Source organism: Staurois parvus, unplaced genomic scaffold, assembly GCF_062004578.1.
Source record: "Staurois parvus isolate SC_StPar_1 unplaced genomic scaffold, SC_StPar_1.0 ptg000314l, whole genome shotgun sequence".
Taxonomy (NCBI): domain Eukaryota; kingdom Metazoa; phylum Chordata; class Amphibia; order Anura; family Ranidae; genus Staurois; species Staurois parvus.
In genome coordinates this window covers 3,375,153-3,391,852 of record NW_028318110.1, presented here as the reverse complement: position 1 = coordinate 3,391,852, position 16,700 = coordinate 3,375,153, and the positions used below count along the sequence as shown (strand labels likewise).

General features: G+C 37.3%; 1 protein-coding gene across 1 annotated transcript in view; it reads right to left on the bottom strand.

Annotated features, from left to right (window-relative positions):
• LOC149457556 (laminin subunit alpha-4-like) overlaps nt 1-16,700 on the bottom strand; it is a 148,210-nt gene that overhangs the window by 49,512 nt on the left and 81,998 nt on the right. Inside the window, exons 12-18 of the mRNA XM_089683540.1 lie at nt 13,578-13,745; nt 11,952-12,148; nt 8,825-8,941; nt 7,155-7,303; nt 3,462-3,603; nt 1,163-1,259; nt 404-508 (exon numbers count right to left, since the gene is read on the bottom strand). Of these exons, the coding sequence (XP_089539666.1) occupies nt 404-508; nt 1,163-1,259; nt 3,462-3,603; nt 7,155-7,303; nt 8,825-8,941; nt 11,952-12,148; nt 13,578-13,745 (975 nt within the window). The remainder of the gene's footprint in view (nt 1-403; nt 509-1,162; nt 1,260-3,461; nt 3,604-7,154; nt 7,304-8,824; nt 8,942-11,951; nt 12,149-13,577; nt 13,746-16,700) is intronic.

Below are 16,700 nucleotides of genomic sequence, written 5' to 3'. Positions count from 1 at the left end.
GATGGACTTATGCCTTTTTTCAGCCAGACTAACTATGTAACTATGTAACCCCTATGGGTCTTGTACACACGGTAGTGTTGTGATGCTTTGTCTTAGAATAAAATAAGTGCATGCATCAGTTTTGAATGAATGACCTTCATTTTCCTAATTGAATGAGATATGAGGAAAAAAAAATCCACAATTTTACTTGCTTATGATTGGATGATTGAAGTGACCACAGCTTCACTTTACTGATTAAGTTAAGTAAACATCTTCCTTTAGTAAGTGAACATAGTGGTGTGAACAATAGACTTCCACAGAGCACTTTAGAAAGTAAGAAGTAAGTCCTGCATATCTTTTATCTTTAGCAGCAATACATATATATGGAATCGATTTACAACAGTGTCAGATATGCCCCACTCACCATCATTTGTTAGTTGGAGTTGATCAATAACATTTGCCAACCTGTCACTCAAGTAAGTTTTTCTGGAAGTGGCAGCTTCAACCCGTTTTCTGGTCTCAGTTAAACCTAAATTACAAGATTTTATGAAATGAATAAAACAATCACAAAGGACTATTTTACTTGATGTTTTCAACACCAGCAATGTGCTAAATAATGTATCTTGTTCTGATAACATCTAAGCACTTTGTAACTTGGTAGAAAATTATATTTTATGCTACTTTAAAGCATTAAAGAATATGTAAACCAAACATTTTATATTCCTGATATTTGCCTGCTGTACCACGTACTCGTGTGAAATGTATCCTGTTCTGTTTGTTTTGCTTCCTTTATGTGAAATCCCTGGTGTTCCTGCCAGTCCCTCTGCTTACCTAATAAAAACTGACCACTCTTAGCAGACGAGCACAGTGTGGTCAGTTCTCTAGTCCTGCTCTCCTCCAATGATCAAACCCGTCCTGACATGCCCCCCCTTCACAGCCATTCACTGAAAAGATCACGGTGCTGTTGATTCTCCTCCCCCAGCTCTGTAAGATCATTATGCAGCTGAGAACAGAGGGAATGATGATAAAAAAAGGGGAAAAAGGTATATATATATATTTATATCTATACACAAATGTTTTGCCTTTCATTTCTATTTTAAACAGAATGGGTTGTTTTACAAGGTGAGGGTTTACATATACTAAAATCATAAGACTGTGCTGTAGTAAGTGACCATGTACTTACTGATAAGCTCTGAGTTTCTAAGGTTGTTAGCTTGAGCAATAAGTCGATTACTTTCTCCTCTCTGGTAGGTAACTTGGTTATCGATACCATCCACAGCCTGGAAGGATATTTACACAATACCTTGAGAATTTCAAACAAGCTGCAGTTCTGATATACAATTCTGTGTAATCACACCAAATGCATGAGCTCCAGAAAGATCAAAACATATATACGATAAATTTAAGCATTCTATCAAATAACTCAAATGCTTTGCTGCAGATTCTGTTCCTCTGCATACCCAGCTACTGGTGCTGGCTCCCCAAGAAGTCTGTCCTTTGCTAAACATGCAAATATTGTAGAGAAAGGCAAGCTATGCTCCAAGATAAAAGCAGATAAAGATATTTATTAATCCATCTGGTGCAAATGGCAAAATCTCCTGAATCTCCACCACTGACGCGTTTCACTCAGAAATGAGCTTAATCACAGAAGAAAGCCGGCAGATCGGTGTAAATCAGTGGTTGCTTTTTTTATTGTATGCAGAGGAATACAGTCACAAAGATGTTAACACATTTCAGCTGTTCAGGCCTTAAAGTGTTACTAAACCCAGGACCCTGCAATCACTATATGTGGTCTCCCACAGTACACACAACATGGAAATGCAATTATTTTAGTAAATATAAACTGCTAAATATCTTTTCTCATCAGCAGTATATAGCAGTCTAGTGACTTCTATCAGTCTCCATCTAAACACTTGTTAAAGGTTGTAGAAGGAGTTTTCATTGTGCTCGAACTGTCCTATGAGGCTGCATAACCCCTGACCCTCTGTCTGGACAGTGCTGATTGGCCCTGTGCTGATCACATGCACTCTCCCAAGAAAAGAAAAAACTCTCTAGCAATACACACCAAACTGAGCATGTGCAGAGTGTGCAGAGTGCCTCCTAGAGCTTTATACTATCAGCAGGTGGACTGGGGACAGTAAAAGAAGGGGAGCAGCAGAGAAGACAGGATCAAACAGCCTTTTTACACAATGCAGAGGCAGGGGCGGACTGACAATTCATGGGGCCCCCGGGCAATAGGGGATCATGGGGCCCCTGTGTCCTTGCCCAAACTCAAAAAAGCCTATGAAAAAGATACCAGAGGCATCTCATGGGGCCCCCTACTGACCCCGGGCCCTCGGGAAATGCCCGAGTTTCCAAATGCTCAGCCCACCCCTGTGCAGAGGATTAACCCCTTAGGTTCCACAGTGAGTATACCAAGCATGCTTTACTGCATATACAGACAGTTTTTACTGTTGTGGGTTTAGTAACACTTTAATCATGTAAACTACAGCTGCACTAAGTGCTGGAGGGTGGAGTGCTCTGTACTCCTGTGCTCAATGCAGCTGTAGTGGCAGGGAACAACAGGGTATTTTAAGGCATTTGCAAGCAGAAAGCAGTCACAAATTATAACATATGCAGGTAGAGGACCGGGCCTGGAGTTTGCATGTACTCCCTGTGCCTGCCTGCGTGGGTTTCCTCCGAGTACTCCGGTTCCCTCCCACACTCCAAAGACATGCTGCTGGTAGGTTAACTGGCTCCTGTCTAAAAGTATGTGTATGTATGAATATGAGTTACGGACCTTCGATTGTCAGCTAAAGATAGAGAACTGATCCAAATGTGATATATATATATATATATATATATACTTACTGTATATATACATATGTACCTGTAATACCATATATATATATATATATATATATATATATATATATATATATATGTGTGACTGTGTACCTGTAATAAACAATAAAGGGATTGAAAAGTAGGAGACTCTAAATGGGGCTTAAACCTGGATGCATCAGAGTCAATTTTAGGAAAGTTAGATTTTTTTGTTCAGTCCTTGAAATGTTAAGGTAAGCCACACCTTTCATCTTTGTTTAGCACATAGCATATGAAAAAGATATCCCTGTCAGATAAGTCTTCAAATGAGTTTGTGTTTGTAACTCCTGCTCCTCGCTATTAGTACCCAGTTTAGGCACACCTTCTTTAAGACTGATTTCATATTTCTGCAGCATAGAAATGATTCAAGTCTTTGTTCCCCCTCACCCTATTGCAGTACAGTATAAGGTACACAGCTACTATGAGGCTTTGTTCCAAAGAGGAAAGACACATCTCCATAGACTGCATAATCAACACATTAAAAGCTCACTGCAGAGCAATGTGGATAAATGAGCTGACATTAACACCCGAGAACTACAAGATCACAGTCATGGAATGCTTAGGAACAGGTGCTGATAGCAACAGGGATTCAGTAAACAGTGGAAATCATTGTGACTTACATCTTTAGCCCTGTCAGCAGCATTCACAGCCATAACAGATGTCTCATTGGAATCTTCAACAAGAGTTACAATTTTCTCATACACATTGGAGGCTTCAAGAGCTTTTTGGACCAATCCATTTGTGTCAACGTTCTTCAGATCACTGTTATTGGGGAAATGTATAGTGTAAAGACTGTAAATATTTCTCTCTGAATCTAATATATGTCTAAGAAATTTCAAGTCTAATCTATATTTACTATAATTTAATATTCTTTTCTATTAAATTAAATATTTACAAAAAACTGCAGTGATGTTATTTTGTCAGTAGAGACATTTCTGTTTTAAAACCTATTTCCAGCCACAATTTTTTTTTTGTTTTTTGGGTGACGGGAGGAAATGTTAAAATTCCTTTAGATCCTTTCAGTTTGTGACCTTACTGGGGAGATGTTCCCTCACTTCATGTACAATTGATGCTAGTACAAGAAAAGGAGGTTTAAATGATAATGGTACTGCACTAGCATATTTAGATACACTAACAAACTGAAGTAAGACTCCAGCTAAGACTTTTTAAGCAGTTACAGCAACAGTTTTGTTCATTTTTTGATAAAAGTTTTACATAAATAGATAAAAGCTGACCATTGGAAGCACCCTTGTCAGTGGTAAAAGATTTGTCCAGGGGCGGACTGACAACTCATGGGGCCCTCAGGCAATAGGGGATCATGGGGCTCCTGTGTCCTTGCCTAAACTCAAAAAAGCCTATGAAAAAGGTACCAGGGGCATCTCATGGGGCCCCTACTGACCCCGGGCCCTCGGGCAGTTCCCGAGTTTCCAAATGGTTAGTCCGCCCCTGGGTTTGTCTTAACCCTGTAATTGCTACATCTGCAGGACAGCTTGTTCTGTGAAAAACCACAGACCTATTGACAGGATCACCAGATAAAAATAAAGGAAAGAAAGCCTAAAAAATGCATGCAACCATCTAAGATTTGGTAAGCTGCAATAAAATAAATGTATGCTTTGGCTTTAAATTTATTATGGGATTTCAACATAATTCAGTCCATTGGAGGATAATAGAAGGGGTTCACTCAAAACAGAGACATAGGGGTTGATTTACTATAGGCAAATAGGTAATGGAATTTTTACTTTGCAAAGCAAATTTTCCCTTAGCTTGTGAATATAGTAAACATTTAATTTGCAAGGAATACGCAAGGAAAACAAAAATGGTATTTCTGTTTGCACATAAATGCTTGATGGAAGTAAACAAACCTTGACCTCATTCACTAAGCCAAGAAAGCCTCACTTGCAAAGTGAATCTATTTACCGTACTTTTAATAAATGAATAGTGTAACGAAGAGAGTTATAATTATAATACAGATTAAACCTCAATTAGACTTATTTGGCCCATGGAGGCTTTAGCACTGAAGAGATTTTATATCTCACTCAAAATCCAAGAAAAAATTTTCATGGATAGATTACTTTATGGTCTCTGAGGTTTTCTTGGCTGGTAGAGTTAACACTACACATCATAATATATTCTTTTCAAATCACACCCCAATATTTATGATATTTGGTTTTGAGAAAGGTAGAGAGGTGTCTAGGAGGAGATTTCCAATTTTTCTGTAAGAGAACAATTTTTAGACCATTCTTGATAATGAAGATACACAAGTTTGTTAGGGATAATGAAATACAATATGATCCACCATTATTCTGACATACATTAAAGCCATTCTTGGGGGACATATTATTGCTTTCTGAGCTCTGTAGTAGAGTGGACATTATCTCACCATGCTGAGATGTAGACACAGACCCCTTTAACTCCTTTCTCACAACACCCTGGGTTCCTGGACATACCCAGGGAAGATACACTCACTGGCCACTCTATTAGGTACACCTTACTAGTACTGGATTGGACCTACTTTTGCCTTCAGAACTGCCTTAATTCTTCGTGGTATATATTCAACAAGGTGTTCCTCAGAGATATTGGTCCATATTGACTTGATAGCATCACGCAGTGGCTGCATATTTGTTGGCTGCACATCCATGAACCATTGATACAAGGCAGTATGGATCCATGCTTTCATGTTGCTTGCACCAAATTCTGACCCTACCACCTGAATGTCGCAGCTGAAATCAAGACTCACCAGATCAGGAAACATTTTTCCAATCTTTTATTGTCCAATTTTGGTGAGCCTGTGTGAATGGTAGCCTCCATTTCCTGTTCTTAGATGACAGGAATGGCACCCGGTGCGGTCTTTAGCTGCTGTAGCCCATCTACTTTGAGGTTCGACGTGTCATGCATTCAGAGTTGGTATTCTGCACACTTTGGTTGTAACCAGCGGTTATTTGAGTTACTGTTGTCTTTCTATCATCTTGAACCAGTCTGCCCATTCTCCTCTGACCTCTGACATCAACAAGGCATATTCGTCCACACAACTGCTGCTCACTGGATATTGTCTCTTTTCATGACCATTCTCTGTATATCAGAAGTGTTTGAAAAACTCAGACCAGCCCGTCTGGAACCAACAACCATGCCACGTTCAAAGTCACTTAAATCCCCTTTCTTCCCCATTCTGATGCTCGGTTTGAACTTCAGCAAGTTGTCTTCACAACATCTAGATGGTAAACAGGTTTATCTAATAAAGTGGCCAGTGAGTGTATATTCCTCAGCTACCCTGAGCAGCAGGTCACACCTGATGAGCCAGCAGTAACTGGACAAGTGATCTACAACCAAGTGAAATGCCGCACACTGTCGGAAGCTGCATGAAGGCAACAAGGCTAGAGCCTAATAGCATGCTAATGGCAAGTAACAACTACTTTATGAGGCCCTGTTGAAATCTGGTTGTAGCAGAAATGCGTGTTTCTGCCTGAATTTCTGTAAACGCATAAAACACAAGTTAGGGCGTACTTTCGCTGCCATTATTTCGTAACCCAAACATGGGTAGCAGTTGTGGGTTTCGCTACACATTTTTCCATGCATTTTCTGTGCAACAAAACATGTGAAAAATATGCAAAAACACGTGACATAAAATGCACTTGGCTCATGTCCAAAATTTGGTGGAGTAGGGGGAGACCCATTCAAATGAGTTGTACTACTCCAAAAACATGCAAAAAAATGCCCAAAAAACGCAATTTGTGTTTGGGTTACCAGTACAGGAAGGTGCAAAAGCAAAAAAAACCCCCAGAATTTCTAACACTTCCGCATTTTACTAAAAATGTATTTTTGTTTTTTCAAAGTGCAAAAAACCTAGCATGCTCAATATAGCGTTCCAGCCTATAAATAGTGGATGCTGTAGTTACCAGACAATGCCATTCTGGCTGTGTCCACTTTGGAAAGATTTCTTTCATCTGGCAACACAGTACACATTGCACAGATTTCCCATTACTTCCTTTACTGACAACAAGTGAAGGGAAATCTCTCCAACAGGGACACAAATGACAAAAAAGTAACAGATGCTTAACCCTTTTCATCTCTAGCCAAAACAAAAAATTTTTTTTTTTTCTAGAGGTTGGGCTTTAAAGAACCCATATATCTAAAAAATAAAATATTACTTATTTTGCATTAATGATCTATGGTATTCATGCAACTATCTTGTGCAGCCTGCTATACTAAATCCATCTCATTCTTGTAGGTCTGTATATTAAACATTAACTTTGAAGTTCATCTACGGTACAAAACAGCTGTCATTTACTGAAGATCCTAAAATTTTGTTCTCTTACCTTTTCAGCCCATCAGCTTGCCTTTGCAGTACAAGTGCATGATCTACAGCCTGCCGGACTAGGTCTTCAACATTGTCAGATAAATTAGCTATTCTCTCTTGCAGTTCATTGTTAGCTCCATCTATTTCAGCATGGTGGCCAGACATGTTCTATGTTAAAAATTAAAAGCAATGTAAATATGAGTTACCAAAACACCTATTATATCATAATGCTAAAGGGCCAGTCCACACAAAACTTACATTAAAATTTTTGATAGATGCTGAATAATTAAACTCCCTGACAAGTTCTATCTTTCAAGGACTGTTGGTGAGATCTCTAGTCCAAAGTTCTTTGGTCTACATATCTAATGTGATTATGTGGGGGTTTCCACTCTCCCTGTTGTATTTTTTTTAACTTTTCCTATATTATGAAGAATTAAACAGGAGATGCTGGAACACATAAAGGTGGTGGCGAGGGGCTATAAATCTTCCAGGTGGGCAAGAATGGAGTTGGGAATCAAGGGAGAGAGATCACACTGTTAAAGTAATCATGACATATATAAGGTTTGCCCATCAAACTCCACCTATATTTAAAATGTTACTTTATTGATGGACTGACAGTTTAAGTTGATCATTGCTTGAACAATATCTATGTTTACATGGTTCTAAGAAATGTTTATACATTTTGCCCACTTTTGCATTCATAAGGAAAATAAGGTATTTTTTATATATATGTAAAAGAATTGAACTTAATATAAATCATTTTCTCAGTATGTAGTAAATTACTTGGGGTACCGCCATATTTGCTTATTACATATACAGGCTATGCATCCTGTTTGGTAATACAGCACAGTGGCTGTGCCTTACTACTTTTCTCTCTAGGTTCAGCAAACTGGTCCAAGTGATTAAAAACAATTTTCCCTCTGTGGCTATTCTTGTTTTTAGTTTCCCCTTTTTTCCACTTTTCTCCTTTATTTCTTTTTGGATACTGACTGTTGGCTGGTCTCAAGCAGATGCCACTTTTTCTAACCACTCCAGGTCCTTCATTTCAAACTACATGTGTTGTTTGCACAATCTCTGTTATCTGGGATAGAGAATCCCTACTTATTTTCTATGTTGTTTGCTACATTGCAAAGCTAAAACCAATAAACATATTAAAATTAAATGTAGTAAATAGAAGTAGAAATAGGAATAATTGTGGTGAACTTAAACTAGATTTACCAATTTAGTGAAGTATGTCCCATGTACACTTCAAATATCCAATCATGTGTGGGGGAATATTAAAAAATAGAACTTATTTCAGTGATTAGTTGTTTAAATTTGAACACTGGTGCACTTCACTTTAACTTACCTCGCCTTATGCTTTTCATCCTCATTACTCCTGTTTTCTATGTACAGCAAAAAACTATATGAAAAATGTGTCTGTATTAACATTTTGTAAGCCAAGTACATGGTTCTAACTCATGTTCGTGCATTTTTCCCACTCTGTATTTAACAAATAAAGATGTTACTTGGTATGTTCCAGAACTTGCCACAAAAAAAGGTTTTTTTAATATTTCGCATAAATTCTCATCTGGTGTCAAAATGTTCATAAATACTATACTAATACTATTCTCTGACACTTTCAGATCCCCGCAAAATGCAAAATAGGTATTTGACCCATTTTCCCCTACTCAGTTCACATCACTTTACCTTGATAATGCCATTAATATCTTCAATGAGCACATGGGTATTATTTAGTATTGTCCATCCTTCTTTCAAAGTATCCTTGGTAGATGTTGCTGCTTCATTCACACTTGTTTTCTGTTCCTAGTGGGGATATTACATTTCATTAGGACCTCAAAATGTACACATTAGTTATTAATACATGGTTTAGATAATTTGACAAATATAGATTGATTGTAGGGTGAATTGTTGGTATTCTGTTTCAAAAGCATGCTTGGCTTTCTAATAAGCATCACCTCCCTTATGCTTCATGGCAGACTATGTTAATCTATTGTGTCTGTTGAGGTTCTCATTCATCCAAGTCCTAGTATAGCTAGTAGTAATTAGTTGCATTCAACTGGACTATATTCTATAGTGTTAAAGATGTCCCATAGCTTATCCACACCACTTCTACAGTTCAGAGTGTCAGGGAGATGTCTTGGCACCAAACAAAACTAGAGTAACTTGGTATATGCAGTGCAATGTAGTATGTAATGTAAAGACTTGTACATTGGGGAGACAAAACAACCATTCCACAAATGAATGACCCAACATAGGAGGACACATTCTGCAGGTCAAGATTCATTAGTTCTCCTACACCTTAAGAAAATGAGAAATTCTTTCAAAAACAGTGAGGTGCATATTTGGACAGAGATGACAAATGATTTGCAAGAGCCATGAAAGAAGTCAAAATGGAACAACCATTATTCAGTACCATCTGTCTTCCACATATGTCAATTTCACATCTCTAGCACAGGGATTTGACAACAACTCACACCTTTAGCCATGTAAATTGAAGAACTAACACCTCTGCAGGTTTCAGGACATCAGCAATGGGACTATTTAACTAGGACAGGGTGGTTACATAATTTTCACATCCACCATCATGTTCTTGGACAATCCGTATCTATATATTCCATGGCGATTGGATTAAGCTGTGGATATGAATGCTGAGGTATCTTCCTGACAATCGCTGGAAGAAGAAGTGGGTTGGATAAGCTAAAAAATGACTTCAATGTTACAGAGCATGTCCAGTTAAATGTGACTGACCACTTCTAGCTGTTAATCAACTGGTTAAAATATTATCATAGCAGAGTGGAAATATCCCATTCAAGTCTGCTTTAGCACAATATAAATATCTAAAAAATATATGAAGAAGAGACTTAGTACTCGCACAGAGCATCACCTCCTGGCTGCGGATGGCAAATGTAAAATATTTACATGCAATATAAATATCTGCTTGATAAAGAGAAATACATGTTTTTAGTACTAAACAAAATAACTTAATAGGTAAAATATATTAAAAGACACAAAATCCTAAAAACAAAACTACCAAATGCCACTTTTTTTTGTAGTATTAAATAGGCATTTTGCATATATTTCTAATCATAGAGCTTGCTAACTCAATATTAAAAAATGAAATGGTGTATTGAAAACACATATTCACAATATTAAAAATAGAAAGTACAGACACATAGAAATTAATAAATGTTGTGATTTGTGATGGAAATATGAAAAACTTGGAATAAAATCTATTTTTTTTTTAAATTGTGACTGTGGATTTGTAATGAAAAAAAGTGTGTAGCCTGCTCTGATTGAAAATAATATCCTATTTAAAATACATTGCCCTTAGTAAGAGCAAGAGATCAACCTGTTTTTGAGAGACTGGAAGGGAAAGCCCCCTTCGAATAAGACTCCCATAAGATAGAAAAACCGCCCCACCAGAGTATACAGAGAAAAGAGAATGCATTTTTGGAGGGACCCAGTCATATAATCAATTGCTCTGTTAAACAGGCTTCACTGTTAGGGAGTGGCTTATTAGGGAGATCTTCCTATGTGGTGCGAAATACTGTCCTCTTAGAGACTGCCCCTTGAGAGACTGTCTTGAGAGAGAGAACAGTGTCCTATTAGAGACTGTCAGGTAAAAGACTTCACAGTTATAGGCTCCTTTATGAGAAACTATCCTAGAAACAGACTTCTATGGTATGGAGATGGTATGCTGGGATGCTTCATATTGTGTGCTGCTTTACTTTTTGAAAACTGCATTTACTGTACATTTTTTATAGCTGTATTTAGTATTTTCATAGTTGAGAATACCATACCAATACATTTTGGCATGGCATGTGGCTTTAAACATTTGCAAATGCAATGTTTATCTGATTCTATTAAAATATTCATTTTGGTCCCTCTTGCTGGGTTCTACATAATTTTTCACTGAGAATATGCTATGAATTGATCTCAGTGACATCTTGAGATAATGAGCTGGTTGTTAATTTTTTAAAAGACAAAGAGCGATATTGTTGAAATCAGTCAGATCAGTGATGTTATTACGGTAAATAAAGAGTTGTTCAGGAAAACAGTTATCTTCTCAAGGTATTCTGTGGAATGTACATCATACAGAAATGGGATACTTCCCAGTGCAGCTCTACATCTAAGGTCTGGTTTAGGAGAGGGGCATTCCTCACCATCTCATTAGTTGATGAAGCCCTACCCAAATGTGGTCATTATTAATTAATTTCAGGTACTTATATAGCACCGTCCATTTACGCAGCGCTTTACACACATATATATATTCTACATTCACATCAGTCCCTAACCCTCAAGGGGCGTACAATCTAAGATCCCTAACTCACATTCATATATACACATATTAGGGCCAATTTAGACAGGAGCCAATTAACCTACCAGCATGTCTTTGGAGTGTGAGAGGAAACCGGAGTACCTGGAGGAAACCCATGCAGGCACTGGGAGAACATGCAAACTCCAGGCAGGTGGTGCTGTGGCTGGGATTCGAACCAACGACCCTAGTACTGCCAGGCAGAAGTGCTAACCGTTTAGCCACTGTGCTGCCCAGTAGTCTATGGTCATTAGTCTATGAAGGTACTCATCATCTGAAAAAAGGTTACAGGAAAAGGTGTAGAGAGAAAAGGAGAGGCGCATGGGTGAGTGCAAAGATTGTGCTTCAAATTTTAAATTAACTCACTTCTGGACTTAAAAAAATAACTAAATTGCAATGAACACTGTTTCTCTTATGGCTAGATATTATATAGAGATCTAATTGTATTGCAGTATTCTTGTCTTTTGTAATGCACTATAGGGAATAAAATCATCTTACGTCTTGCATATGAAGCTTGGCACTGTTCTCAGTGTTTTTGTCATTTGTTTGCATGGTGTTGTTGCGAGCTTCCTTTATGAACTCTTGCAGATCTGATAGCTTCTTATTGTATTCTGCGATGGGCTCCAGTACAATAGGAAAGAGAGACAGGGTATTGTTGTGTTTCTGCACCCAATCTTCTTGGACCTCACTTAACACTGCAAAATTAGGATCACATAGCAAAATATAATACTCTACCAATTCCATGAAAATGTAACAACATCTACTGAGACCTTAAAATGCATCTATAGCCGGAAAATCCACTTCCTGTTCAATAGAAGGTTGTCCCCAAGACTGGGATGAAGGGAAATCTCTCCAACAGCAACACAGACAGAAGTAAAAATGCTTTTTTAAGTTAAGTGAGGGAATGCTATAACTTCTGCCAGCTTTATATTGTTCTCTGTTTCCATTTGTGGATTTTGCCTCATTTCCTGTCTGGTAAAAGGTTGTCTCCAGTACGGAAAGTTAGGTGAGATATCTCCAGGATAGTGGTAAAACTTTACAGGTGTTCTATACTTTCCCCATTATACCCAAACCTAAAGATGTTTTGAGAATAGATGCTCTTTGTGCATTATAATCACAATATTTATAAATAATCACAATAAAAGAAAACTATGTGTAAACATTAGCCCATTTCAGCTTAATAAATTATAGTGTATATATGTATTATACTGTATCCAGGCATTGCTAACTTCCCTGTTTTATCAAAGTATTAATTCCTTTCCCAGTAAAACTGCATTCTGTAGCTGTCATATGTGAAAACCCATGAAGAAAAGAGGAAGTTACCAGCCTAGTCCTGTGACTACAGATTCAGTCTGTATCAGGTGGACATTTCAACAAGAGGAAGGGCAGAGAAGAAAGGATCAAACAGTCTCTTTACACAATGCAGAGGATTAACCATTTAGGTTCAACAGTGAGTATACCAAGCATGCTTTCCTGTATATACAGACTGATTTTACTGTTGTGGGTTTAGTAACACTTTAAGCCGGCCATGCATGGATCGAAAGTTTCAGCAGGGACCGGCCGAGCTTTGATCCATGTAGACCACTATGGTTGAACAGAAGTTGATCTACTGATTTATCGACTTCTGTTCAATCAGGCTGTTTGACAATTTAGATGATCAGCTAGAGCCTGCAGCACTGATCAGTGTATTTTGACAGCGGGGAAGTCTCCCCACTGTCAGAATACAATAACACAGTGGCAGAATTCTCCCATCTACACATTTGAGGTCAATCTGGTCAGTCTTTTTCATTCAACTCGCTGAATAGTATGTTTGGCCAGCTTTAGGAAGGTGCTAGCTGAATTCCAGACAGAGCATGACATTTGCCTTCACTGATAGAGACAAGAACCATGCTGGTATTTTAATATGGTGGAACCAATGCCTCACCCTACACTTGTTTATTAAATGTTTTTATAAAATCCAAATAAAGAAAATAGACATGTTCATAATTGCACAACTAATCAATATAATAAACCTAAAAAACAACAGCACGTGTAAAAAAGATCAATCTGATGGTTATTTCAGCAGATTCCAAGTGTTAACATGATTCTTAATTTAAAAATGTGTAAATAAATGTGTCTGCTTACAGTCTTCAGCATTTTCAACTTCTTCTTGCACCAGCTTTTTTTCAAAGTCAAAGCTAAGTACTAACAGTTCCTTGAGCATTTGCTCCGCATCCTTTAAGTTTTTAATACGATCTTTGGGGCTCACATCGCCTTGCAGGGATTCATAATACTTTAGCTTAACAAGTGTTTCTGTGGAAATAATGAGATTGCATTCAGATTATTGTATCTATTGTGGGTATCCAGGTACAAAACCAGGTCCCAGTGACTAGAGGTAACAGAGGTTCAGCATAGTGTATCAATCACAGTCCTATGGGAAATCAAAGATACAGCCTATACTGGCTGCAGTTCTCCAATACCCCACATAAGCCAGGTCTCAGAGGTAGTCTTGTTCTTCCCCCACTTTCATGTATTTTTTATGTCTTGTATTCAATTGCTTGAGTTTATAATTTTTTTCTTAGTATGCTCACATCTAGTGGTAGTTTTGGATAATTCAAATGTTCCGTTTAATGGTGGCTAATCATAGGTAAAAAAACATTAACATCGTAAGCCTCATGAAAAGATGCATTCAAGAAGGCAGGATACAGTGGAATGACTACCAGAGAGAGGCAGGGGGGAGGGTATACATAAATACGGTGAGAGAAAGAGCTCAGCTTAGACAGGAGAAAACAGCTTAAAGACACAGAGCAATAATAAACAAGTGATGGTCACAGAGAAATAATAATAAATCAAATAGTGTAATGCAACACTGACTTCTGTCTGTGCATATCTCCTTTTTTCCTGCCTGCCCACTAACTAAAGTGTCTACTTGCTGTGACTGTGGATAGCTGTCCTATTTCGATTATCAACTGTTTTTTTACAAATGCAGAAGTAGATGTTTAATCCATTACAGTGTAACTCTATAGTTATTAATGTCAATTAATATTTCATGACTGGCTACAAAAAAATAATATGTCAATAATAAATAAAATTTAATAAATCCAAGTTTTTTAAATCAAATTATGCATTTAATAATTTAGATAGATGTGATGTTATTGTGTAGTGTGTGTATGTATATATACTGTATATATACATATAAATATATAATTTTTTTAACCTTTATTTTAAGAGACACTTACCTTCTATTTAAAATATACAATATGCGTTGTGTTATTGTCAGTCCAACATTGTGAATAACTGAGTGAAGCTTTAAGTATGGTGATTTTGTGCCTAAATAGAGTCTACATATTTAGAGAATCTATAATCTATATTAAAAATCACTGTGCATTTTGCATCACATACTATGAACTGAAACACTTGCTGATATGCTGACAAACTATTAGAGTAATACCAGGGAACCGACATATTAAATCAGCAGTTTGACAGATGGTTCCCACATATTTGCTGCATTGAATGCATTGCACAGAGGAACAAAAAGATCAAGACTTTATGTTTGTCATTTATTATGTTTATTTATTTTACTAAATGTCACTTTCCTTTATTTCATAGAGTACCAACTTGGCTTTAAATGATAGCATTCTATAGAAATGATACTGTTATAGAGATAGGGAGAGTTCTAAGTTACAATGCAAAGTGTGAAGAAGAGGTCATATAAAACAGCTGCAATACAAGACAGCACAGTGAGCCATCCAAACCACAGACACAGGATGTTGGGGAGTACAATAAAGTGATGTACTGCAGCCTTTCTCCATCTGACTTTCGAGAGGCAGCGTGCCTTGGGGGAAATCTAATTTTCTGCTTACAGCTGGAATATTGCATACATTTGGGTATTGCCAGCCAGAGAAGTGTCCCAGTCTCTAGAAGGATTGTGTCTTTGAAATAAATGACAAGAGGTCTTACAGTTTTAAGCAAATATTTGGGGATTGTTTGGAAATACCTAGATTTAAGCATAATAGATCCTAAAATATTTTCCAATCTCTAATATTTTCTAAAAAAACCCCCAAAAAACACATTGTTGAATAGTTGCTAGGGCTGCCATCATTAGTCTTCCTTCATAATTCAAATTAAGTCATGGACCTGCAACAAGCATGTCAATGTCTCCAACACTAATTATGTACAGTCATGTTCCAGGTAAGCGGTTCACCAACTAAAGAAACTGAGTCATTATAATAAAACAAAGAGAATGTAAAGTTTAAAGTGCAACTATAACTGAATATACTTGTCCCTTCTATTATGACCACATTCTGGGCCACTGTGATGGATATATCTCTGACATGTGGAATATGTCAAGATCATTCACTTCCTCCTACTGCCCACCTATTCTTATTCTGGGCTTTCTCATTGGATGTTCAGGATGCATTAAGGCAACTGCAAGTTTTTATCTTGCCAGTAAATGCCACAGCTTTCTCTTTAAAATGCAGCCTTTGGGATAATGTTAAGGATATAAAGACTATTGCAGGAATCTCCAGGCACTTTTCGGTGTCCACACTTTGTATTTGACAGCAGTTCCTTTGTTTTAATATAGTGGCAGAGTTGCATTACAGCCCAGATTCACCTACAAAAAATACCTAACCCCCCATCCTGTCAACTCCCCAACATGGTGTTGGCCAATTAAGAAAAAAAAACTATTTTTAATGCAAATTGTGTTCCAAGCAGGTGACCTATTTCCGTCTCCCAATGCTTGTTACAGGGGTGCCTAGTGGGGTGAGTGGCATACACAATTTACAAATCACTGACATGTATGGCAGACAAGCTGAAAGCTTCACCTCCTGTAGTCCACCCATTGTACGTGTGGTATCGATAGCACAGACTAGAAAATGAATAGAGGCACAGTAGTGCACAACTCTGAGATTTTAGAAGTGTAGATTGATAGAAATGAGTTACATTTCTCACAGATAATCTCAAACATAATCTAAAATCATAACTGAGTATATTGAGTATGTGTATAGAGCAGAGATGATGTGCACTGTTCATTGCAACCAATCAGACTACAATTTATTAAACTAATTTCACAGAATGATTCAAATATTATTTTAATTTGATTGTAGTAAGCTACTGCACTTTGTACGCTGCTCTGAAGCATAATAAGAAGGTTTTAATGTGTTTTAAAATAATTTGTGATTATTTGTTATCTTATATTGCCATGTGCTATTTAATGTTGGGTTTGAGTAGCCTATAAGTAATGTTATATTTTCAGAAATAAATATA